Source organism: Lissotriton helveticus, chromosome 9, assembly GCF_964261635.1.
Source record: "Lissotriton helveticus chromosome 9, aLisHel1.1, whole genome shotgun sequence".
Classification (NCBI taxonomy): domain Eukaryota; kingdom Metazoa; phylum Chordata; class Amphibia; order Caudata; family Salamandridae; genus Lissotriton; species Lissotriton helveticus.
Window position 1 is genome coordinate 236,047,845 of NC_136070.1, and position 27,354 is coordinate 236,075,198.

At 41.1% G+C, this 27,354-nt stretch overlaps 1 protein-coding gene across 1 annotated transcript; it reads left to right on the forward strand.

Moving 5' to 3' along the window:
- The first annotated feature begins 314 nt into the window (after positions 1-314).
- On the forward strand, positions 315-27,354 carry LOC144783160 (uncharacterized). Its single transcript, XM_078662285.1, has 4 exons — positions 315-717; positions 6,090-6,203; positions 16,972-16,988; positions 26,602-27,354. Exons 1-4 carry the CDS (start codon positions 315-317, stop codon positions 27,127-27,129), a joined length of 1,062 nt encoding a protein of 353 aa, XP_078518411.1. The 3' UTR covers positions 27,130-27,354.

Here is a 27,354-nt window from a genome sequence, read left to right on the forward strand (position 1 = left end):
AGTAGGACTATCTGGGCTGTGGCTAAGGCCACTCTAAGGGGTGTCAGTTAATGCGTGACGCAGCACTCGCTAATAAGCAGAATGCCACGCGGCAAATAGAGTTGGAACATGAAATTCAATCTTTCTCTCGTTTATATGCATCTAGCCCATATTTAAAGGATTGTAAATCACTTGAGCAAGCACTTATGGCTTTAAACAATCTGTTTACCTCCAAAGCTGAGTATGCTTTGCAGAGAATGAAGGGAAGACATTATGAGCAGGGGGTGAAAGCAGGGAGATTGCTAGCTGCAAAGATGCGTCAAAGAGAGGCAGCCATGGCCATTCCAGCTATTCGATCAACGCAAGGCGATATACTTACGAGACCTCAAGAGATTGTCAATGAATTTGCTTCCTTTTACCAATCTCTTTATACTACAAGCGATCACTTGGATTTGGATAAAATGTCTTCCTTTCTTACAGGAGTGGATCCTCCTTGTCTCTCTGATGATGGTAGAGCCCTACTTGAGGGAGAAATCACTAGGGAGGACATTTCTAAAGCCATTACTGCTCTACCTTACCATAAAGCCCCTGGTGAAGATGGATTCCCTGCTGAATTTTACCGGTGGGCAGGACACAATGTTATTGATACATTACATTCTGCATTTTATGAGGCAGATACAGAATCTTCATTAGGACCTCTTTCTAACAAGCCAGTTATTGCAGTATTACCCAAATCCAGTAAAGATCCCATATTATGCAGTTGTTACCGCCCCATTTTCGTTATTAAATTGTGATATCAAAATCCTAGCCAGCATGCTAGCATCCCGCCTCTGTAAAATCTTACCCTCCCTAATACATCACACCCAAGTGGGCTTTGTTCCTGGGTGTTCCTCTCGGAATCATTTACGTACGTTAGCCCACAAATTGTGGTCTACTAAACATCTCACAGAGGATGCATTAGCTCTTTCACTTGACGCTGAAAAAGCGTTCGATCGCATCGAATGGTAGGATCTTTTTGCAACAATGCAACGATTCGGGTTAGGCGATTAATTTATAACCAAAGCCTGCTTGCTGTATGATAATTCTTCTGCTCAGGTGAACTGCAGGGGTTTTTTGTCTGATACATTACAGATTTGGAGGGGTACGTGCCAGGGTTGCCCACTATTGCCCCTTATTTTCCTTTTGGCAAAGAAGCCATTAGCTGCAACAATTCGCCAATCCGCGGAAATCACAGGCGTTCCCTTCCCAATTGGACACTCTAAAATTGACCTATATGCAGATGATATACTACTCACCCTTACAAATCTCTCCTGTTCTCGCCCGTCCCTTATTAAAATCATTGATGACTTCTCTTCTTTCTCAGGCTATAAAATCAACTAGGATAAGAGTGAGGCCTTTCCCATTTCTGATGGAACCACAAAGGCATCTATATACAGCTTTCCTTTTCATTGGCAGACCTTCACTCTTAAATTCCATATGAGTCTAACTGGTAGATGCATCAAACAAAATAGCTCCCGGTAAAATAGCGAATCGGTAAAAGAGGCCGTTACCGAACGCAAAACCTGAAAACCCAATGCATCAACCCCAATTCCTAAAAAAATAAAGAATTGCAAAATAACCCCCACGGTAAATTACCGAATCGCAAATTAGCCAATCGGTAATACCCAGAAAGAAATCAGCCCCCGGAAATACCGAATCGCTATTAAAAAATCGCAACGAAATGCATCAAAATTCGCAAATACCAAAAATGCCCAAAATTGCTATTTTGCATGACCAAAATAGGGGAATCTTAAACTGGAGGTAAAGTTGTTGGAAGGGAGAAAAAAAAAAGTATACAGGTGCATACAATCAGAAACCCTTCAAATATGCCTCTGGAGACCCTGTATGTGTATCAAAATGGCTGCCCCCTGCAGAGAATCAATGCTCTTGCACAGCGCAGGAGGATGATCCAGGACTGGGTTTTCAGGGTGCGCATCACATTACTGGGCCAGACAGAGGAACTGATCTACGACAAGTACAGACTGAACCGGGCTATGATCATGCACCTCATTGCTGGCCTGGAACCACTACTGCAGCACCAGACCCGTAGGACCAACGCCATCCCAGCCCATGTCCAGGTCCTATGCAGCCTGCACCTGCTGGCGTCTGGAAGCTTCCAGGGGGTCATAGCAGAAGCCGGAGGCATGTCGCAAAGCACATTTTCACGCTTTTTCCACAAATTCCTAGATGCCATGCTGACATTGATACATCACCACGTCACCTTCCCCACAATCCCACAGCAGTTGAACCGCACCAAACAGGAGTTCTACCAGGTGGCACAATTTCCCCATGTAATAGGATGCGTTGACTCCATGCATGTCCCCATCTGTCCCCCCTCAGCCAACGAATACATCTTCCGCAACCGGAAGTCATATCATTCCATCAACGTGCAGGTCGTGTGCAATGCCAAGAACATCATAACGGACATTGTAGCCCAATTTCCTGGAAGCACACGCGACGCATACATATTCCGACACAGTGGCATCCACAGGCGTCTGATCAACGGTGAATTTGGAGAGAGACACTTACTAGGTACATACTAATGCCTCATCATTAGCTCCATCCTCACATATGTAATTGTGTTCATGCTGCTAACCCTTTGCTCCCCACCCTGCAGGTGACAGCGCCTACGTATTATGGGAATATCTCCTCACTCCCTTCCTCAACCCAGCAACACCTCAGGAGCAGCGCTACAACACAGCACACATCAGCACCAGGAATGTGGTAGAGGGAACCTTTGGCATCCTCAAGAGTCACTTCCTGATACTACACAAGACAGGAGGTGCCTTGCAGTATGACCCAGTGACCTGCTGCCGGATAATAGCGGTCTGTGCCATGCTGCACAACATTGCCACAAGAAGGGGGATACCAATAGAGGTGGACGGAGAGGACGACTTACGTGCACAGCAACCCCCCCCCCCCCACAACACCAACAGGCACACGTGCCTAACACAGCTGAACGCCAAAGGAGGCAGACATACATCACACGGCATCACTTCTGAGACAGGTATGAATGATCTTGTTTGCAAATGTTTAACGTCCATGAGGACTTGTCAGGTGCATATAAATGAGACGCCAACATGACGCAGATACAAAGAATAGGTTGGGATACATGTCCGTTGTCATCACAGGAGTATCTTGTGGTAGTATAGGTGGCCCATAATTACGTCACCATGGCCAGGGAGCCAATGGAACATGGCTATTTGCGCTTCCCACATACCCCCATCCTCCTGTCGCGTGACTCCTCCACATCATCACGATGTGTGTCATTGGCTGTGGAGCTGCGCGCACTGCGCCTCCTCTCGCCGGCCTCCAGCACAGAGATGCTGCTGACGCTTGAAGCAGCCTCACTCCCCTCCTCCACTCCCAAACTGCTGGCACTAAAAGTCCCAGACTGCAGATGCTCCACTGCAGTGGTCACTTTTTCTAAGGACTTTGCCACATCTCCACAGTAATGGTCCAAGTCGACCTGCAGGGACACAGATCTGTGTGATAGTACAGCTGTGCTGTTGCACAGCTTAGTGATGGCCCTAATGGAGGCATTGGAACGGAGCATGTTCTGCCGATGCCTCCTGCGCTCGCTCTGTTGCCCTGCTATGACAGCACGTGTGAGATCCTGCAGGCACAGTTTCATGTCTCTGTTACCCTCAGCAACGGCTGCGGTCATCTCACGCACAGCGTCAGTCATGATGCCAATTTTGTTTGCCAATTTTGATATATTAATGTTTATAGCACCCATGTGTCTCCCCTGCAGGCGCTGGACCCGCAGCATCCGTGTCTCAACCATACCGTAGCCGTGTGTTGGATCCTCAGATCTCTCTGCAGCTCTACCCAGGGGCCTGCCCCGCTGTCGGACTCGGACATGTGCTGGTGTTCGAGCTGGCGGAGAGACGACTGACTGCCGTGGACCATTTGTGGCTGCTGACCTCTGCTCCGTCTCCATCACCTGCAGGGAGGGGACATTTGCCCTGCAGCTTGGTGTTGCTGTCCGCGGTGGTGGTGGTGGTGTTGGTGTTGTGGTCCGGGGTGGTGGTGGTGGGGTTGTCCGCAGTGGTGTGGTGGTGATGGTGTTGGTGGTGTCGTGGGTTGACGTCCCTGTGGAGTCTCAGCATCGGTCACTACTGGGGTTTCAGAGATGATGAGGCGTCCGCTGACATCTGAATCCAGGGGTGATGCATCTGTGTGTGAAACAGTGCATTGTTATTAGTTTGTCAGGATGTATCAGTGTTGCATACTTTCATCTACATAAAGGACATATTTGGACTGACAATTGGCCCTGTGCTGCTGGTCTCATTTCATTAACATCAGGGATCAGACATGCACATTTTCATGATATGACTACAACTCCCATGATGCAACACTCTGGTGAGGGTATATGCGTTAGGCACAGCTACATGTGCACTGTGTTTGGCCTGGGGGAATGGGCAGGGGTAGACAACACGCTGCGTACCTGCACTGGCATGCATCTTAGCTTGTCCTCCTGCCGCAGCGCCGGAAGTGTCCAATTGGGTGACCCCCACAACAGCTTCAGGCTCAATGGTAGCCTCGACGAGGTCCTCGAGGGCTGTGTTTGGTGTGACATTGGATGTTCCCCCTCCTGTGCCAGCTGCATCCTTCACCCTTTCTGCAATCCTCTCCTTTGCCCTTTTCCTGAGGTCATACCACCTCTTCTTCAGATCGTCTATGCTGCGGTGGGTGACTCCTACAGCATTTACCCTCTCCTTGATGCGCAGCCAGATCTTGTGCTTCTCTGCCTCAGGCACCTTTAGGCACAGCTTGCCAAACAGCCTGTCATGTTTGCTGCTCACCCCCTCGATGAGTAGTTCAAGTTCTTTATCAGAAAACGTTTGCTTCCTCTTCCTGGGCGTGTCCTTGTCCTGGGGTGCATCCTTCTCCATCCTGGATGACTGTGCAATAGCTGGATGTGCTGTCACTGTATCACTCCTCAGCTCCTGTGCTCTGCCTCCTCTTCTGAGCCCCTCAGGGCACTGAATGAAGCATGGGCTGTGTTACTGTTGCGCAATCACACAAGACGCTCTGATTGTTTCCTTCTGATGTCGTATTGTCCCAGCCCCCTCAAGAACCAGCTACCTCAACAAGGATATCAACTCTTGATGAGACAACTTGTCCCCAAGGGAAGGGGGAAGTGGAGAGAGAAACAAAACAAGATAAACACTGGTCCTCGTCTCTGGGGATTAACGTACTGTTTCTCTGGTGAAGTGTTCTGGGCCTTAAGCACTCTTGTTGTCTGCAGATACTTAGTTCTTCTGTAAATAATATTCACACATAAATATAATTACTACTTTTCTAAGGTCTCTTAAATAACCACCAATTACAATATGAACTTGACTTTACACACCAGTAATCAACAGGCCCTTGCCCACACTTTTATTAATCTTGGGTCGTGAGTAATTTGACTTTTGATTCAGGTTCTCACTCCTTAAAGAACAAAATAAATTGTTATCATGTACTTATTCTGCTGTACTATGTTTATACCAACTCATGCCTCTAGTGCGTTAGTGAAGTTAGGGATTAGTGGAGACTGTAACAATAATCAAATCAGAATCGTACCTGTAGACCCTGAAAAATGATCTTCACTGGGATTCTATTCTGCAAGAGATTAAAAGAAACACGAGGCATAGAAAAACACCAACAATCTCTGTAAAGCCGAGAGTATTGACTCAAAAAGGTGCAATATCACAACTATGTATTCTCACTGAGAACAAGTGTTAATTCACACACACACCAACAATAATTTGAGTTCACTGCAAAATCATCAGCCTTTAGCAATATACAATCCTTGACTTGACCATTGCTTGTTTATATTCTTATTCAAAGATTTTCTACTTGTTTTGCCTTATGCTTGTTCACTAACTCGGTTTTTGTATTGTCCAAGGCTTATTGTTGTGTTATATTGCAAGATGCAATTTACATTGTCCAAGGCTTGTTTTTAGTGTCCAAAAGACACAGGGGCTTAGAAGAGAAATAATCACAAAGTTATTAAAGAAAACTTTCTGTCCGATTGTTGCCAGGCAACTAATAGCTTACTGTCCTTTGTTTCCGGTTTCCAGGAGGTGATCAGGTTTCCTGTGGAGGAAGGGGGCCAGTTCCGGTGAAGTTCAGGTTCTCGTCGCTCGAGGAGAAATCAAGAAGGCAGCGGAGATCAGGAAGGCAGCGACGATCAGGTAAGCAGCGGCGATCAGGTAGGAAGCGGAGGGAAGGGAAAGGGAAGAGGAAGACTTGGGAGGGTTAAAGGAGGCTTAGGAGGACTCGGAGAATGCTTGAGACAGGATCGGCTTCCGGAGAGCTCGTCGAGACACGATGCAAAGAAGCGAAGCATCGTCACGTTTACGAGCGCTCTATTTATAGTTTCTACATGCGCAGCAGTTCCTAATTTACATATGCCGCACGAGGAACTCAACCAACAGTTGTACACGTGGAGAGACACATTTATGCAAGGGTTTCATACATGAACTGTCAACAAGCATTGATACTTGTAACCACGATGCAAACAAACAAGCATTGCTAACAGAAATTGACAATTTAATGTGCATAAAAATAAATATTGCAAATGAGGACCTGATTCTAAAAACTACCAATCTAACCTACAGCAGCATGAGTACCCCTAACAGTTACTTCCTGCTTGTGATGTCCTCAACCTGCTTCTGATGCGACTTTTCTTTTTTGCGAATTCGCTAATACCGAAATCGTAAATACCGATTCGGTATTTGCTAATTCGGTATTTGTCATTCTTTAATTTGGAGTCTCGCAATCGTGGTTTCCGATTAATTTAGCGTTTTTTTGCGATTCGGTATTTAATACCGAATCTGTTGATGCATCGTGGTATGCGAGTCCTTATTTGCGATTCCTTATTTTTCGCTAATAAGGACTTCTTTTACCGATTTTTGATGCATATGCCCATTAGTTAAAAAAGGCTTGGAAAACATAGTCACCAATAATTTCACCCCTTTGCTTTCTCAAATACAACGAGATTTTGATAAATGGAAAATCTTAGAACTATATCTCTGGGGCAGAGTCCAAGCCGTTAAAATGGTCACTCTCCCGCGTTTCATTTATATTTTAGGCATGCTCCCCCTTCAAATCCCAATAACTATGGTTCGATTAAAAGTCCATCAAATGTATGGAGGAACGGGTCTCCCATCCATTGAACACTATTCTCTTGCTTTGCACATCTCTCAGTTTGCTTACTTCGTGCCAGGTTTAAAAGACACTCCGCAATGGGTCCATACAGAGCGTCATCTTTTAGCTATAGATTTGGGTCTCTTTTGTATAGAAGCGGCACTAGCCGCTCTGATCCTAAAAATCTGTTTTTATCAGCTATGCATAAATCTTGGCAAGGAGAACACCGTCTCTTGGGTTCAAACACACGTATTCACATTATTGCCCCTTTGTGGAATATTTCTGGTATACGCATTAATGGTCGTATGTTATCTTGTTATTACAGAGGAGCTGGTTTTTGTGTTTGGGGTGGTGATATGTGATAGTTTAAAAGAAAGCAGCCTGTATCCGAAAGAACTTTTTAAAATAAAGGATCAGAATGCGTTCGTTAAAAACAAGTGGGGCGGACACCGAAAGGTTTTAAAATTGAACCAATTGTGTCCTTAGTGTGAAAAATAGGTCGACATGTTTCTGCTCATAGTGGCTTGTTCAGTCGAGCTTTCATCAGGCCCATAGGGAAAGGGGTTAACCCCCGGGCGGTATACACACGCTAAGGTGTATCCTGACCTCGGGGTGTGTGTGTTACTGGGACTAACTCACGGTTTGTGTGGGCAACCCTGGAATTTCCAAGCGTCCAAAAACTTGTAGACAAAGTCAGCCTCACTTCTTTGGGCTCGCGGCAGGGGAAACCTTCACGCCGAATCTAATTTAAAATTCAGCGACAACCCTCACACGACCTGTATGCAGCACTGCAGCGGCCCGAATATTCGGGCAGTGGAAGTGTTGCATACAGGTCGCGTGGCAAGCTGCAGGTATCCATTCTCCAGATCAGCTTCTTAATGATGGCGAATTTAAATCCTTCTCACAATTGAGGGAGGAATTTAATCTTCCTATCCAACATTATATTAAATACCTTCAGCTTCAACAATGTTTGAAGAAACACTTGGGGTCTTCCCCCTGGTTGCTTCAAACATCTCCAATATTATCTTATTTATGTTTGTGGGGGAAGTATAGGGGTGTGACTTTGGGTCTTTATAAAACCTTTACGCTCCATCTTTTTTCACAAACCCTCTCTCATAATCTCCGACTTAAGTGGCAAACTCGTTTATCAACTTCTTTTACAGCTATAGAATGGGATCACATATTAGAAGGTCTACATAAAGGAGTTCGTGAAGCACAGCTTAAATGTTGCCTATTTAAAATTCTCCACGATTGGCATTGATCACCGGTCAAACTACATAAAGCTGGTCTACTTTCAAATGCTGATTGTTGGAGATGTTCCGCTTCTGGCTGTAACATAATTCACATTATTTATGAGTGTCCAAGAATTAGACCTTTTTGGATTCATGTTGGTAAAACATTACACTCTACAATGCCCTTACATTCACCATTTACATCTGCCAACATTCTTTTGCATGACCTGCGTCATTCTCCTAAGCTTTCTAAACTACATCACCGTCTCTTCCACACCGCATTGGCTACAGCTAAAATTTGTATTTTACGCAATTGGAAATCACCAGCCCCACCCTCTCAAGAAGAGTGGTTAGTAGCAATGATTCTGACAGCTTCACTTGAACAATTGATTTATAACCTACAGGATCAAGTTGATATATTTTTACAGACCTGGTCACCCTTCCTTAAACTCAAAGCTGAAGAAACTGACACCTCTCTTGTCCCTCTTAATACTCTCAGTCAAGCAGACTAATTTGTCACCTTTATCCCTTGTGCACCAAGCTTTCACCATTACTATTTACTCTATCTCTCTCATTTTGTTATATTCACATCATATTAATCATATTTCTTCTTCCTCTCTCTCTGTACTCTGGCTCCACTTTTCCACATTATTCCTCAAGTTTTTTTTCTCTCCTTTTACTTTTTTACTTTCTTTTTCTCCCATTCCTTTTGTACCATAAACGTTTACTAGATACATATTTTTATATGATAATATATTTCTATACTATTTCTACAATGCTCCTATGTGTAGTAATTGTTTCATATTTACATTTAATCTATTTATATTCATCAACTGATGTTGTATGCTTCATTAATTCATTATCTACATTGACTTTTATTACATCTCAATTTGCTTATTTATTTACTTATGTATCATATATATATATATATATATGTATATATATATTCCATATTTATTCGTTTTTATTCAACAGCAAAATGTTATACCTCTATTAATATCTTTTATTTTTATAGTATTTATTAACACATGTTTTATTGCATTGCTCTTAACTTATAAAACTCAATAAAAAATGTCAACACAAAGACATATATCTATTTATGAGCCTTATCCATTCCCCCCTTCACTCCTACAATCTATTCATCAAAAGTATTCACACTAGCAGGCCAATATATTTTGAAACACTGTGAACACAACCACATAAAAGCTACAAATCCTAGTGGTGTAATCAACAAGGAGCTGGTTTCACTGGCTCCCTACTTCAGCTTTCCTCCTGGTCTCTATCTCTGAGCACAGAATTCCAGATTGTCCAGCAACTGGTCCTCAGGAGTGTAAGGGGGCGAGCCTCACTGGTCCTTGGAAAGACCCACTTGTCCTGGGGTCCACTGTGGCAGAGTCCTTGCTCATTTTGGGCATCAGGGGCTTCCTCCTTCCAGTTGCCCATGAACGTCACAATTACGGAGTCTAGCAGTGAAACGGGAAGGTGTTGGAATAGTAAATTATACTATTCCTTAGTTTAGAGCACCCCCTACAGAAAGTCATGGAAGTGACTTGCGTTGTAATGGTTAGCGTTGTAACAATGCAGTCGTTGTAATGTACCGCATGCCATGTAAACGCTGCTTCCCTCCAGCAACACCTTCCTATCAAAAATAATGGATGTAGGAACTTACTACTAAAAGTGCATTTGCAAAAACCAGAAACCAGTAAACTTTCTCAAAAGTGTGAGTTACTGCAACAGTGCAGTGAATAACATTTTGTAGCAAGCTTTGTACTACTGCAAAATTTACTACATAGTGCAGTTTTTTAATCCGGCTCAATAATTCTATATGCTCCCTCAATTAAGGACATTGTATTTCTTTATTCTGTATTCCTATTTGTTTTTTTTTGTGGAAAAGGGAGATGTAGTGCCTAGGTAGTACATTAATTATGGGAACGTGTATTTTGTTTTAAGAATGTTTTTTTTTCTTTGTCCTCATTCACCTCAGGTTTTAAATGACTTTTACCCTTGCCTTTTCTCTGCGAAGGAGAAAACCATGGACGCCCACAAAGGTTAGAGAAAAAGGGCTTTGGGTTAAGACACCATCCTCCTTCTGGTATATCTCTCTCAGACAACGTCTGATTTTTCGGCGGCTGCATAACATTTATTGGGAAGCCTTTGCAGCTTAAAGCAGAGAGTTATGATGGTGTAGTCATTGGACAGGGGGTTCTTCGTATTATCTCTTTACTCATTCATTGAATTCAGTTAGCCCCCGTCCAATTCTGTAATATAGCCCAAAATCTTTTTGGACCCATTTCCTAACAAGTCCATTCTTGTCACATAAAACATGAACTCTAACCACTTTGAATACTGAGGCGATATTTCACTTATCCAGTTGTGACATATCTCCCTTCTAGCAAGCAGTAATGCATAAACAAAAATTTCCTGGCGGCTCCTAATACAACCTCCATCACCCCAAAAATAATTTGTGAGAGGCTTACCGTTATGTGCATCCCCACAATACATGAAAGAGTTGATTCAACTTCATGCCAAAAATTCTCTATTTGTGTACATTGGAAGAATATATGTACATCTGACACTTTTTCCAAACCACGCTTTGCGCAGGCAGCCGGCTTTCCTTCCCCCATTTTGGACAGCTTCTTTGGTGTTATAAATGCCCTATGAAGTGAGATTAAATGGTTTCTTTTGAAAAAAGCAGGCTTAACAATACTGTAAAGTGTACCCATCAATACTTGCCAAATATGTTCTAAGTTGCAGCTCGGCAAGTATCTTCCCCATAGATCTTCAACAAGGATGAATTATCCGTTGGTGGTATCTTGCAAACCCCAATACCAAAAGGAGACTTCTTTTAAACCGGAGGGTTTATCGGCCAGCTGTTCCACCAAATCATTGACTACACCCAGTGGTGTTGTCCGTGCCTGCGCCCAACTCTTCAATTGCATATACTCAAAGCGGGAAATGTGGTCCCCCGTAAGATCTTTTATCTCATTCCATGCGATTAGCTGTCTGTCCTGCACAATGAAACATGTCTCCCTCATTAATAAAGCCAATTTATCCTTGAGACATTCCCGTGTCCCTGGACACTCCCAGATTGGGGCTGAGAAGGAATAGTAGTCTTTTTTAAGCCGCCTTCTTGTCGTGCACCACATTCTAGTGAGTTCTTGTGGAACTTTTAACTTAATCTTCTAAATAAATTATGCCACCAGTGCCCATTTTTGCGGAGAACACAACTTGTTGTAAGAATGTTGATTGGCATCCCTGTTCAGTAGAACACTGAGGCTCATTTGCGCTCCTGAGGATACAACTGTATACAACTCGAAGTCAGTGTTCTCCCTTGTGGGTTTTATCTTTGAAGCTTGTTAAGAAACACTTTCAAATTATCATGGTGTCCTGACTGGATTTGTTATGGCACACCACAGTACAGAGACATTATAGACAACTCACCCTTTGTTTTTGTTGTCTATTTAATGTCACTCAGAACCCCTCTGTGAAAAATATCCCTCTAATTCTCTATTACCTGTGTATATTTGCATATACATATATTATTGTATATAATGGGTCTTGTATTTTTGCACAATCAATATTTTGAGTAAATGAATTGGAATGTGTAGATGACTACATGCAGAAAGTAGCACCAAGAAGGGGATTAAACGTGCATTCTGCTCAATTAATAATGCACTGTTCATTTAAAATAAATACTCCTGAGGGAGTGGCCTTAATTAGCTGACTTACTAATGGTGTGGAGTGCATTGATAATCCACACATCATCGTTCATGAAAGGAGCACTGACACAGACGAGGGAGGGTCACGACCTTGAAAGTCTGCAGCTGGTGATGCCTTCCCCTGGTTTATTGCATGTGAAGCAGTGAGCTCCTCCACTTGGGACAGTGCTGTCTAAGCATGGCTCAGGCACAGATCAAGAAAAATTAATATAATTATTGTAATTAAAAATAATCACAAGAATTTTCAGTTGAACTCATTTAAACATCAATATTTAGCTCTGCTCATGTGCTGTGTCACCGCCTGATTGCATTAAATTACCATGTGATTCAAACTGATCGTCATGTAACACGCCATTGATAGGGTAGGGTCTTGCCCAATGGACGCACAGCGCTCTGCCCGCACTGCATATAAATACCAAACTCTCAGCAACGTTTTCAGATGCTTGACTGACCGTTGATTCAGGTAAGAGATGAGCTTTGGGAAAAGGAAACTCTGTGATGTGGGTGCATGTTTGAAGCACGCTGCTCATTTCAATGTCTTGATGCAATTGCATTTATATACGTATATACATAGTTTAAGTGTTGATAGTGCTTGTCAGCATGTTGTGGATATGTTTATCCGTACAAATTGAATTTTGATTTAGCTATAACTTTGTGTGTAAACTAAAAAAAATGCATGCCCCTAGAGAAACTAGTCAATGCTGTTTGTTTTATTAAAATACATTTCATAGGGACAAAAAAAGGAAAAAAGGAGAATGCAACTGCTGTCACAACATTATGCTGTGAGCCTAACCCTTTCTGGTCCTCGTTAGGTTGTAATTATTTTTCTTGCCATTTTTCCACTTGTATAGATTTGAAAACAGATCGGGTCACTTTGCTGCCACAGTTGTTAAATATGGCAATATTGTTGTTTATTTAATATTTTCACCTCATCAATAGAACCCGGAGAACCCGATCCACACTCTGCTTTTCCTTCTAGCTGAGTGCGTCTTGTTGCATCTTGTCACCTATCAATCTGAGGGCTTGTCATCTCCTCTGACATGCTCCACCACTGCAGCCCTTTGCCAAAACTAAAGTCCTGGTCCCATAATTTCTGAAATTGTCTTTTCTTGATCTCCACCTCATTTGCCAACTTCTCCATACTCGGAGGAGAGCTCATATCCTTTGTAGCATGAAGGACATTATCTTCTTACCTTTGGCTCCATGTCGCAGGCAAATGGTTTCAGAGAGGGCTCCACCTAATATCGCAGATGCACACCTGGTGTATGGAGCCTAACAAAAATAATAATATCCACATTTGTAAAGCGCACAATCACCCGTTAGGGTCTCTAGGCGCTGGGGGCCGTCGGGAAGATTAAGCAAGCTATTGCCCAGAGTCACATGGTGCTGGGCTAATCTGCCGCCGGTGCCGGGGATCGAACCGTGATCCCCAGATTCCAGCGTCAGTCGCCCTGGCCGCGGCGCCACAATAGCTAGATGCTTGTACCCAACTAAAGCAAGAAAAGATGTGATATACAGTGACTGCCTAGGTTCACAGAATTTGATTAAGATGATTTTCTGGAATATGAATTCTGGTTTCCTGCTGATAAGTCAGCCCAATAACTGAATTTCCTCTGCACATTCATACACACGTCAATAAGTACGATTAGGTAATGCATGATATGTTATTACTAATTAATAGATCATCACAGTGCAAAGATCAAGTTTCCTGTTCCTTATTTTAGTTTCCTTAATGAACTTTTTTTCCTTCACAGACCTTTGATTCTTCTTTGGGGACACAGGACCACAACCTCCCAAGCCATGGACCAATGTAAGTGACTGCTCTGTATTGTCAATTTAAAAAAATCACATTCACTCTAATTAGGTACACCATAATAAAACATTACAAAATAGATACATAAAAAAATAACATGATATTAAAAAATATTCACAAGCTAATTTAACAAGCATTATATTATCAGAATCCAGCAATATTCTAACTAAGTTTAATTAATCTGCAATACAATCATAGAAACAGGGTACTAGTGCAGGATTAGGTGGAAGTGTGCTTATGCAGTATCAACATGAATGTTCATTTGCACTGGCGAGCCTTCAGCCTATGTGCACTTCACAGCACTAGCCTGATTTTCTGCTGTTCTCACGAGTTAGCTCTACTTTAATTTTATTCTTACACAATTGCAGGTTAACAGTCAGATCCCAAAAAATGGCGGAACAATCAAAGATTTTAACATGGGCTATGTAGATCAAAGGATAAGCGATCATTGATCTTCGAACCACACTGTGCAAAAGGCCAGTGCGGGTTCAGTCCAACAGCACAGTATGCCACCTGGTTAAGCAATGTGACATATAGGATGGGATCAACATTTTATTGGAACATTTCCCCTTAGGCAATTAAAAATTCAAGTTGCAAATGTGTAAACTGAATAACCGGGATGCATAGATGCATTCTTGCCAATGCCCCCATCACATTGCATCTATGAACTCATTGTATTATGTTATTCTGGCTTCGTAATGTGATGTAATTGACTCAGTATCACCAGCAGTTATATTTGAACCCCAAATCCATTCAATTCCTCAATTTGAAAGGAAAGTGGATTGGCCCCACTGGTGAAACTCTTTCTAGCCAGTAGGGTTAGTACTGGTGCCCCATGAATTATGGACATACCCTCATGAAAGAGTATCTGATTCAATGACAAAGCATCAGCCTCTGTGCCCCCTTCCTCTAAATGCCTATGGAGTATTCTCTCTGGGGACTCAATAGGGCTAAGATACAGTAATTGCAGGAACCTGTCTAATAAACTACTCATGGCTGTACAATGTCTGATTGTAGCATACTACCTGAAAGGACCAGAGACAGCACACAGAGGGCAACTCCTGTGTGATGTCACAGCACTCTCAGTTAACCTATACAACCAGCCGTAAACGAACAGGTGAATATTGGCCCAATGCAATGGCATTTTCATCAGCTTTCCTTACACACAGACGGTCTGTTTCATGAAGCATATATATCACAATGAAACAAGTACAGCACAGGATGGAAATAGATGTTAATAGGTAGTCCACGTTCACCGAGTGTGAGCTCTAAGAAATAATCTAATAGCATTTTACTTTTTCTAAAAGTTCAAAAACTAGCAATTTATTTGAAATACATATTCACAATTATCAACCACTTGTTGATAAGTTTGATAGAATAAAGAGTGTTTATCCTTTACATGACAGTGGACAGTAAATATGGTGTCATAAATTGAGCACCCCAAAAAGTTGTTATTTAGAAAAAACTTGACAATGTGTTTAAAATCCATTGAGAAAGATGGAAGGAGATGTTTGCTTTGTTGCCCAAAAATAAACTCAAACTTTTTAAAAGACATGGTAGCAAGCCAGCTTATCAAACGTTGGTTAATTTGATAAAATGTCAAATGCTTCTGCCATATACAATGGATTAAGATATGTATAAATTCACACTTCACATCAGTGCTTAATGTAGCTCGATCTCAAATATGTATTTATTTATGCTGGAATGTTTCGATAGTGCAACCACCACCCTGCTAGAGTCTCTTGCAATGATCTTTTTAAATATCAAAACGCTATCTAATTATGGAAAAGACGTAAAGGAGCAGTGTAGAGCATTGTATCGGAATTAAAGCATCAACCCATATGACACGTTACATAAAATTAAATAACCATAAATATTCTCGTTGACATCGTTGGTAGATAGCCCACAAATATGATATATCAGCCTTTATTTCAGAAGTAATTGATCTAAACAAGTGTTTCTTCCAGACTCACGCATCCATTAGTCATGGTGTACATTTTAACATGTGTAAAAATCTGATGCACAATTGTTGAAATGTTCTTTCAACCATTAGTTTACCTATTAAAATGCTTCAAACCCTGAACTCAACTGCTCACATCTTGTTGCTGATTGTTCTGTTAAAGAACAGGGACAGGTGAAATCTCTAGTGAAAGTGACACACTTTAGAGGTTTCATTATGTGGTGAGGAGATGTTCCATGCTTATGTCTTTCTTTCTTGTGCCTGTTACCTGCCCACCTTTATCCACCTACTCCTTCGGTCTTCATGTAATCTTGATTTATTTCTGAAGAGTTAAAAAATAAATGAAAAGCATCAAAAATATTCTACTGGGAAAAAAGGCAGGCAAATTACCTGATTACAAAATCTAGCTCGTTAGAAAGTCACATTTATTGATGGAAAAGCAGAACATGTAGGGAAAATGCAATCCTGATTCACAATGCTTTGATTGGCACAGTTTTGCATTTGGAGATGTCACCTATAAATGAGGATCTTCTGCCACTTCAGAAAATGTTTTTGCAGTCTTTGGTGTCTAGGGTAGGAGGTGTGTGTGTGTCGCTAGAGGAAAGTCTGGCAAGATCAGGATAAAAATTAAGCCAACATTCTTAGAGTGGTATTCACAAACATTTGCATTAAATATACCCAACTATCCATATGTCTATATGTATAACGAAGTGTGCAAATATACAGATCTAGAACCTCCATGTTTCAGAGCAGTGTAAGTCAAAAGATATATTTATATGGCAAACATTTGACTGGTGTAAAAAAAAAAAAAATGGCAAACTTTATGTATATTCATTCTCCATGTGTTGATGAATCCTTAGTCCCAAAGTATAATTCCTGTCTTTGATAAAAAAAGATTTCCTTTATTGTTAAATAAAATAAATAGCTCATTAGAAACACTTCACCATCATCATCCAGGAGTGGTACCTCTGTCTATTGGCAGAAGAAAATCATCATTTTGTGCATATATTGCAAAAATATAATTGTTGTAAAAAACCCAACATCAATTCAAATATTAATTCAATCTGACATTCTCTTTTTAATTTACAGCACAAAAGCAGAAGCAGGTAAGACATTGTATAGTATAATTTCTAAGATGGAGCAAATTTGGTGGCAGAATTAATTTCATGAAAATTCGAAAAGAGTCAAAGATGCCATTTTACCTTCTTCATACAATGTGTAATATAATGCAAAAGGAGAGTAGAGTTAGACATCACTTTCGACTGCAGACTTACACCTAAATATAGATTTGAGCATCTCCACCCGCTGAGATAAGGGACAGTACACTGTTACTAATAACTTTCCATATATATTTTGAGCTCCCTGCCACTGGGGTGGAGAGCTCTTTGATGAAAGGACTGGGAACATTATTAAAGGTTATTTATTAAAAAAAATAAAAAATCTTTTATCTTTTAATGCAAACAACAAACATAACATGATTAAAAATAATAATGTATAAAAAATGTTACAGCATATTAGTTAGACCAAAATAATTTAAATATATCAATAAATATTCATGTTGTAACTATTTCTTTTCACCAAAATAAAAACTCCTACCCTAACCAGCATTTATTTATTTATTTTTTTTATTTTATTTATTCAATTTATATAGCGCAATTATCACCAATAGGTCTCTAAGCGCTTATGGTGTGAAAACTGATCAATGCAGAGGAAAAGTCACCCAGATCATACCAGCATTGATTTTTTTTAAATATTTAAGATATTGAATAACAATTTTGTTAATAATTACATTATTCATGTTGCATATTTTTAGCAATAAAATATTTATTTAATTAAAAAATGTGAATAATTTAATTAGTTTAACATTATTTCCCATGGGTCGCTATTTTTAAGTCCCTGCGTCCATTGGGTTCTAAGGAGTGTGTTACAACAACAGTGATTGGTGATTTGAGGTACTAGACTTACCCCAAGGTTGGGTTGAAATATATATAAACCTACCTGCTTTCTGGTCTTTTGTGGTTTAGTACATTTAGAAGTGAAGTTTGTGAATGGTAATGCTCTTACTCTTTTGTGGATTTGTGTTTGAATTAGCATGTATCTGCCTAAATAAGTCTTTACATTTTTCTAAAAACCCTCCTGTTGAGGAGTAGATTTTCCCCATTTCCAACCACTTCCCACGTTCAGAGATTTCTGCCACATTGCCAGGGATCACTGCATAGAAAAATCAGGAACCAGAGGTGCAGGTCTTCACCTGTAGGTAATTCAATAGTATTTTGTTGTGTGTGAGCAGTACCACTGTAGTACTATCAAAGATACTACAAATGTAGTTTGTACACAGGCGTCGGTATATGTAATGACTTGGAAGAGGGTGTTCACCATAAATGGGACTCCAGATATATTCATCTATATTTATATATGATTGCAAAATGCTGAGGTCCTCCTGTCTGCTATTACTCATGAGGGTTTTCAATCAAGGCCTTGTACTCTGACTGAGGAATCTTTGTGAGATGTGTTAGAGGAGGAAGGTTATTGTCTGCAATGATCTTCTCTGCAGCCACAATGCTTAATCTGGTTTTAGAACTGATAGGTTATCTGAGATGCAATAATATTTGTTGTTCTAGTGGGTTATCTTCAGTGGCAAAAAAATTCACAGACAAAATTTAGAATAGCCCTTGCATGATTTTAGTCTTCCCCAGGCTCACTTTCAGACCATCATCTAGGCTGTCATTTTGTAGATGTAATAGCTTAGATTGGAGCCCTGCAGGAGTTAAAGAAAAGCTTACAATATCATCTGCACATGTCAAGAAGGTGACAGACATATGTCCAAGTTACAGGGAAAGACCATTTGTATTATCAAAATACTGGTTTATATCTGATATACATAAGGAAAAAAGTAGATGGGCAGCTAAAATGCATCATGTTTTAACCAATTGTACGTTATCATTTTCAGAGAGAGTGACCTTGCATTGAGTTGCCTTTTAAGCCAGGTTCCCTCATGTAGGCATATCAAAAAGCGTAATACTGAGTGATCAATTGCCCTTTTTAGTAGTTTATTTCATAATTTCCTGTGGTTAACACCGCTGTATAACCTATGTAGCATGGTTGCACACAACATGACTTTTTTAATGTGCTATCCACCAAATAAGTATTTGCAACAATAATGTCTGGTGTACAGCAGCTAGGCAACAAGGGAGTAAGTTTCGATTTTCAGCCGGGGCATGCAGATTGTTCATTAGAAATTTACCAAAAAGCTTTCCCTCCACATTGAGGAGGGCAATGAGATGATAGTTTTTGGGATCATCAGATCGCCCTTCTTTGTATAGTAGATGTATTAATGCTACTTCGCATGAGTGAGGAATATGGCTGATTCCAGAATTGTTTAAGAGTAAATTTAGGAGCAATGTACTCCAAAGATCCATATCTGATTTTGAGACTGATTGGAATACCATTGTGGCCTGCCACTGTAGACACCCAAGAGTTTCTAATCAAATAAGATAATTTTTTAATAGCAAAAACAAATGGATTATTTACATAAAGACTGTCAATATATGTTTTCCACTTCTCCGGCTATGATATGTAATAATCGGTTGCTTTTTTGTAGGTTGTCCAACTATTGATCAAAATAACTTCCAATTGTGTGTGTTCAAAACATACTATAGATGCATCCAGGTGGTATCTTAAGCATTTATTTGCATTTCTCTTATTTTCCTTTTACATCATTTTTTGTTCTCCTTAATTTCTATTACCAGAACAGGACCTCGCAGGGTTTGTAATAGGGCTCTAAATTGTCTACAGTATTTCCATATGAATCTTTGGAGTTAGAATAACAGTGGAGCTATCTGTGACTATTAAGGCAAAAGAAAAAGATCTGGAGTTTACATTAAACACACAATTTCTAATGTGTAAATATTAGACTATATTTTTCTTAAAAACACAAGCCAAGCCAGAACTTGGCTTGCGACTTGTTAAATTTTATGCCCTTTTTCAGAGCAAGAACTGTGGGTTTAGGGCAATATAATTTTTTTATGGATCTCATTATCAGGTTTGATATGTGGCACGGTGACTGCACTTCATCAAATGGCTCTGAGATATCTGATAAAGCATGATTACCATACCATGTATCAGACCTGTTACCTACCATTTAAAAATATCAAATTAGTAGTTACCTATACAATCATAAACTGCAGTCAACCCCTTTCTAATTAGGACTCCATCTGTTGGATAATATGGGGCATTTGATGGCTCCAGCCTCCAGCCTCTTTAGTCTAATACCTATGTTGTGTAGTACAGTATCCTGAGAATCTTATTATTCTGTTTGACAGGTTTCATTTTCACAGCCACCCACACCACATACCAAAGGGGTCAATAGGCTGAATGTAGCAAGATGGGAGAGTGCACAGCACTGGAATGAAGCAACATGTTACCTACTAACATAATATGAAGGAGTTGTCACCGTTAACCTCATCTGGATCTTTAACTGTGTATACGTGGGGACTAAGAGAGAATAAAGCAGAGAACATGTCCTTCACTTAAAACAATTTTTAAAGTCTAAACTACTAAATAACTGCTCACAATAAGAGCTCTAGATGAGCCTGTTGAGCAAAAGAAATTACTGGTGAAGTAGCACCTCCATGATGAAGCAATCAGAAATTGCCATTTTGACTACAAGGCACACTTAGTATTATTAACATATTTCCCTACATCAGAGCAATAAAGTTGTTGCGGCTAAATGCCCTGTGTACAAGGCAGTGAAAACTAAGGTCCTCACCCTTTGTTTGTTGTAAAAGGGATTTCCTATTAGTTTTAAGTGGTTGATTCCCAAAACGCCACATCAGCCCATACTGCGTAGCCTCAAGTTGCCAATCCTCCAATACCATCAGCCTTTATTGCTCATCCCGACCAAGCAGTATTTTCATTACTCCATCAACCATCAGTGCTGCTACTCCAGCAGCCAGTGTTGATCACTCCAAAACAGTTAGTTTTGATCAGCCAACATCAATCAGTATTTCCTTATCCATCATACTCAATAATTATCTTCACTCAGTAACCAGTGCTTTAGAGCCATCATCGGATGACATTGCTTATCCGTCAGTGATGTCCATACTCAAAGATCTAGCATTGCCACATTGCATCAGCTAGTATCGCCAGTCCGAAACAACTCTCATTGCAGTCATTGCTAGTCTTACTCATACACCATCCGGCAGTGTTGCCAATACTGCATCTGCCAGTATTGTATTATTCCAGATAGTATTGATCATCCCTCTATCAGACAGTACTGCTCATCTACCAGCCAGCAACATTCCCAGTACTCCAGCCAGCATTGTTAATTCCCATCCTCAAGTATTTCTAATTCCCCATCTGCAAGAATTGGCAATGCTATGGCCAGTATTACATATCCCTCATCAGCCAGTATTGCTTATGTACCATCCATCAGTATTGCCAAAACTTTACCCAATATTGTTCATTCCCCATCAACTAGTATTGGTCACCCACCATCCGCGAGTATTGCCAATATTCCAACCAGCATTGCTGCAATGATTATTCCCCAGTCTCTAGTAATGTTCTTCCCAAATCAACCAGTATTGCTCACCCCACATCAATGATAGCCAGGAAACTAAAATGACCTAATAAAACACTAGTGGAGATCCTACAAGGGCCATCATAGCTGATATAAGCAATTTGGAGTACTTTATAAATTATCAAAAATGGAATACACAGAACAGAAATCAAAACTCTCTCTATTGGAATACATAGGGTCTACTTTACAAAGCTATTTGAATATGTAAGTGCACTTTTAACATGAAAGCAGCAATCGTACTTGTAAAGCCATGTTTGTAATTCACATCATCATACAAAATGTATGCACCCATACTTTTCCAAGTGAGTAAATCTTCTCCTAAGAAAGACTGGGAGATTCACAATTGTACTTCATTGTGGCAATTCACAAAGGTCAGTGATTTACAAGAGCAGTAGTAAATCCATTCCAGGATGGGAATAGGCAGTAACAGCTGAAGTGCAAGTGGAGTGGTTGGCGGGTGTGGGGGGGGGGGTGATGGACAACAGGAAGGTGGGGGGAGGAAAGGGAAATGGTCAATGAAGAAAACATTTTTAAAAATAGGGAAAAAAGAACTTACTTATGTGCTTCCCACGCTCTTATGCTCTGTGTCCTCCCTGCAGAACCCGCTCCCAGACTTCTCTGTGGCCAATCATGACGCTGCTCTCATGCTTGAAAACTGCAAAAACAACAAGTGATGGACTGAATGTGGATCAATGTCACACACTCCCCCAGTCAAAAGATCTGGGCCCAAATCCATCGTTTTTTTGCACTCCACACCACCCTGGGTTAGACAATGGCGATATGCAAATCAGCTCTGACCCTGTTGCCCCATGGGAACAGTCCAGTCCGAACTACAAAAGCCATGTCCTTCCCAGAACGGAATCAAGCATCCGAGGACCGGACCGGTTTCGAGGTAACACCTCTCTTCAGCCCGGCTAGCTTGACTCCAAGTGGTGTGGAGTGCCTGGGACCCACGTCTGGGCATCCCCAGCGCACTTAGGGCGGCAATTGCAAAAACAACAAGTGATGGACTGAATGTGGCTCATGCTTGAAAACAGCATCAGGATTGTCCTGAGCAGTGTGAATTTGTGCTCCCAGTGAGGCCGGGAGCCTCTGCTTTGTTGTCTCCAACCCGGCATTGCAGCTGGTTTGGAGACAGCTCAGCTTTGCCGGTTTGGCCTGCCTGAGATGGCCAGCCAAACCATCATGCGCACTGATCAAAGTGCCATTCACTCCCTCTTGTAACTGCCCTCACGATGGCCCCAACCACAAGGCTTGCCCGCCCTTCAAATCAGAAAAAGAAAACAATAATAAACCTTTTTGATTTTCATTTTATTTTTTATGTTTTGAGATTGGCAGGAGGGGGGATAAGTTCCTCCGTCATAGCGGAGAAGCTGCCACTGTGAATAGGAAGAGGGGAATACTTCAGAAAATGGCAGGGGTGTAGCTACAAGGGCTTCTCACAGATGAAAAATATTTTCCCATAAGAAAAAATAAATGTGTGCAACTGTATACTGTACATATGAAATCGATACAGAACTGCTTTCTCATGTTCATAAACAAAAAATTACATATATCTTCTATCATTATTGACATGAATCTCAGGTTGTCAAGAAGTTGCATGTGTATTCCTAAACATCTTAGTGGATTCCTAAAAAATCACGATTTTCCACCTATCTTAATAATAAGATCCTCAACGGAGTAAACTTCTATTTTTATTTTTTTAACAACTCCCACACTTTGCACCTTGAGTAGTTTTAAGTAAAATTCATAATATTCTTCCAATGGAGATACATTTTATTTTATTTATTTTGAAAGTTTTATATAGCGCGAACAAGATCTTTGCAGATAACAGAGCGCTTTACAGAGGCAGGTGTAATCATCATCAAGATCATCACGTTCAAGTACATAGCAAAAATATTACGTATAGTACAGGTATGAGGTAACAAAAACGCTGTAACTATACAGAGATGGAGAAAAAAGGATCTAAGCACTTTAGACTAATATAAGTCAAAACACACGTGCAGAGTAATATATAGGCTATATCATAATAAAATACTGGAGTACTGTTCGCAGTGTAAGTCAAACGCATTGTTCAAGTGTATTTAGCCATAAGGATACTTTTGACTTCTTTCTTAAAAAGAAGGGAGGAGGAGATGAGCCTCGTTTCAGGAGGAAGTGCGTTCCAGATCCTGGGCGCCATTCCAGAGAAGGAGCGTTTGTAAGTTTTTTCCTTCCGGAATCTTCGCGGTTTCAGCAGAAGATTGTTTGAGCTCCTGGTAGTTCTGGACCCGCCGGAAATTGTCAACTTATGAGAGAGGTAGCTGGGTGATTTCAGGTGTATAGCCTTGTGCGTCATGCAGGCAATTTTCAGCTGTATTCTGGCTTCAAGAAGCAACCAGTTCAAGGATTTGAAGTCAGGGGAGATATGCGAGTGTTTTTTTGATCCAGTGATGAGTCTCGCTGCCGCATTTAGTGACGCTCTGAGGGGTGCAGTTGTCGTTAGGGGGAGGCCGCAGAGGGCCACGCTGCCGTAGTCTATGCGAGGAATGACTAGAGCTTGTACTGCTGTTTGGAAGTCTTTTGCTGGAAGGAAAGGTTTCAGTTTCCTAAAGGTATTTATTTGGAAGTTCGCCCCCTTGGTAGCCTTGCTGATATGCTGCTGCATGTTGAGGTTGGTGTCAAGTGTTATGCCTAAGGATTTTGCTGAGTCCACGATGGTCGGTTGGACATTGAGTGCTGTTAGGTGTTTAAGCCATGTTTGAGCGGAGGATATTTTCGAGGGAGGTGAGATTAGGAGGAACTCAGTCTTCATAGCATTGAGTTTGAGGTGGTTATCGGCCAGCCAGGATTGGGTGCTTCTGATCGTTGAGTTCAGACTCAGGATGTCTTTGGGGGAATGTAACTTGAGATATATTTGAGTGTCATCGGCGTACATGTGAAAGTGTACATTTGATGTTTGTAGCAGGGTGGTGAGAGGCTCCATAACTAGGTTGAACAAAGTAGGGGATAGGCAGGATCCTTGAGGGACATCTTACGAAACCGGTACTGGGGAAGACATCAGGTTTTTGCTCTTGAATTTTTGAGACCTGTTGTGTAGGAAGGAAGTGAACCAGCGAAGCACAGTCCCAGAGAAGCCCATTCTTGTCTTTAGGAGATCGAGTAAGTTCTCATGTTTCACTGTGTCAAATGCTGAAGAGAGATCAAGAAGGATGAGGAGGCAGGTATTATTTTGATCTAAGATTTGGATGGCATCGTCAATTATGTGAGTCATAGCGGTTTCAGTGCTGTGCCCAGCTCGGAAGCCTGATTGGTGTGGGTTGAGGAGATCAAACTGTTCTATGTGCTTTGTCATTTGTAATTGGACGCATTTTTCTAAGAGTTTGGCGAGAGTGGGAATGTTGGTAATCGGACGGTAGTTGTTTAGATCAGTGGGGTCGGCTGTTGGTTTCTTCAGTAAAGGTGTAACTTTTCCAACTTTGAGGGAGTCCGGGATGGTTCCTTGTAGTAGTGAGCTATTGATAATTTTAGTCCAGAGTGGGATTAGCAGAGGAATGAAGTCTTTTACGGCGTTAGCAGGGAGAGGGTCAGTGATGTGATTGGATGGTTTTAGGGTGCTGAGTATTCTGTCAATTTCTTCTTCCGAGTAAGTGTCAAAGGATGACCAGGTCGCATTGTTTTTTAGTTTATTGGGAGTTATGCAGTTGGGTATTGAGTAAAGGCTTGCGTCATTGAGGAGGTCTCTCATATTGTCAGTTTTTTTGTTAAAGAAGGATGAGAAATCTTCAAAGGAAGGAGTAGTGCTCATAATGTCGATAGCTGGGGGTTGTTCCTTAGATTGAGATCGGATTAGCTCGAACAGTTTACTTGGACGGTTTTTTGCTTGGTCTAGCTGGAGTCTGAAGAACTCTGACTTTGAGTGTTTTATTTTCCTGAAATATGTATTTCTCTTTTTCCTCAGAGTTTTAAGATGCAGTGCCGAGGGGACTGATCTCCAGGTGTGCTCTGCCATTCGCATAGCCCGTCTCTCTTCATTGAGACTCCCGTTGTACCAGGGGTTGGATATCTTAGTGGATACTCTTTTCAGTTGCATTGGAGCGGCCTCATTGATTATTGAGGCCATGGAGTTGAGATAGTGGTCAGTTAGGTCCTGGACGTCAGTAACGTCGGTAGGGGGGAGTAGGAGATTGCAGCTGTTAGGGGGTAGAGAGTTTGGATTGAGTTTCTTCATGTCTCTTTTCCAAACTTTACAAAATATACATATACAGAAAACTCTATGACGCTTAGTTTCTAGCTAAATTTAAATTAACAAATATTATAGAGAAGAGGCTACCAGTTACAGTTCCTTTTTATTATTTAATAAGAGTTGTTTGAGCCACTGGCAAGATATGACATGCCCCTTCTGCACCCTTGTGAGCAAAACAGGAGAAAGTTGAGGACACAGCATTCATAGATGCACTGCTGAGATCTATTGTGTCATTTGTGACATCTGAACTCATTGACGATGGCATAAATTGTGTTATTAATGGAATTATTTTTGGTGTTACAAAACACGGAAAATAGTTGCTCTACAAAAAAACGATGTAACCTCTTTATGGGAGTATGAAGTTTTTTAAAAAAACATGAAAACAAAAAAGCTAAACTTTTCATGGAATTTAAGTGGTATTATACGATGCATGTAGATCTGTGAACATTGTTTTTTCTTACATGCTGTTACCTTTCGGGCCAGTGCTGCATTAGGGCAAATGGGGGCAGCTGCCTTATTTGCCACTACAAGATGCGATATGAGAATACCAGTTTATACAAAAAAGCATCAAACATTGCCTTTTTCCTTCAAGAAAGGGAGCCCAAAAAAAGTAAAATATCATTTTAACTAAGGATTTGAGAATCCTTGCACTGAAACTGCTGAACTATCCAGCATTTGTGGTGGTTCAAATGAGACAGATATCCTTGTTCTTCATAGGTTCAGTATTGTGCAATGTGTGCATGTTATTGATTCACTGATCACTTGATAAGTTTGCTGATTGTGTGTATTTTGCATTTGTAATGTGAATTCTTCTGTTTGTTAAATAACTGTGCTTAACATGAAACTGATTTTGATTAATTTTAGTGAACCAAAAACTGACCATCTCTCCATCTTGTTCTCTTTCTTTTCTCACTAGGGAAAGGAAAGTGAAGGAACATGCGGAGTTCAAAAAGACCAATACGGACAAAAGCAAGACCAAAAGCAAGACCAAGCACAAGACAAACCACAGGACAAAGGCTATGGCCAGCAGCAAGGACAAGGAATCAGTCCTGGAAAGGCAAAAGACCAAGAAGCAGGCCAAGGCTATGGCCAGGACTACGGGAAACAAGGAGCTCAAGGGACATGCTTCGGAGTAGCACAGGGAAAAGGTGAAGCACAGGAACAGGGAAAAGGCCAGGGATATGGTCAGGGAAAAGACCAGCCAAAAGACCAGGGATATGGTCACGGAAAAGATTTTGGAAAAGATCAGGGGAAGGACCAAGGAAAAGACCAAGGAAAAGGCCAGGGAAAAGCTGAAGAAAAACAAGTAGGAAAGAGCCAAGCAGAGGACAAGAAAAAGGGTCAAGAATATGGAAAACAAGGACAGGGTCATGAAGAGAGCCAAGGACAGGGATATGATGGAAAGTGCCAGGGTAAAGACAAGGGACAAAAGCAGGGAAAGTAACTCGGGCAGTTTCTATTAAGGGAACATGACAAGGAATCCTGCAAACAAAAGCCTTCATCTATTAATGCATGTTCTTCAGCATCGACATTCAACAAATATCTCTTCATTAAAGAGCCTTAAAAGTTAAAACTATGCAGCCAAGCTCTATCTAGATATTTGGATTTGACATTTTTAAAATGGATACAGTTGCAGTGAATACTTTAAAATAAAAGTGTGAATCAATTA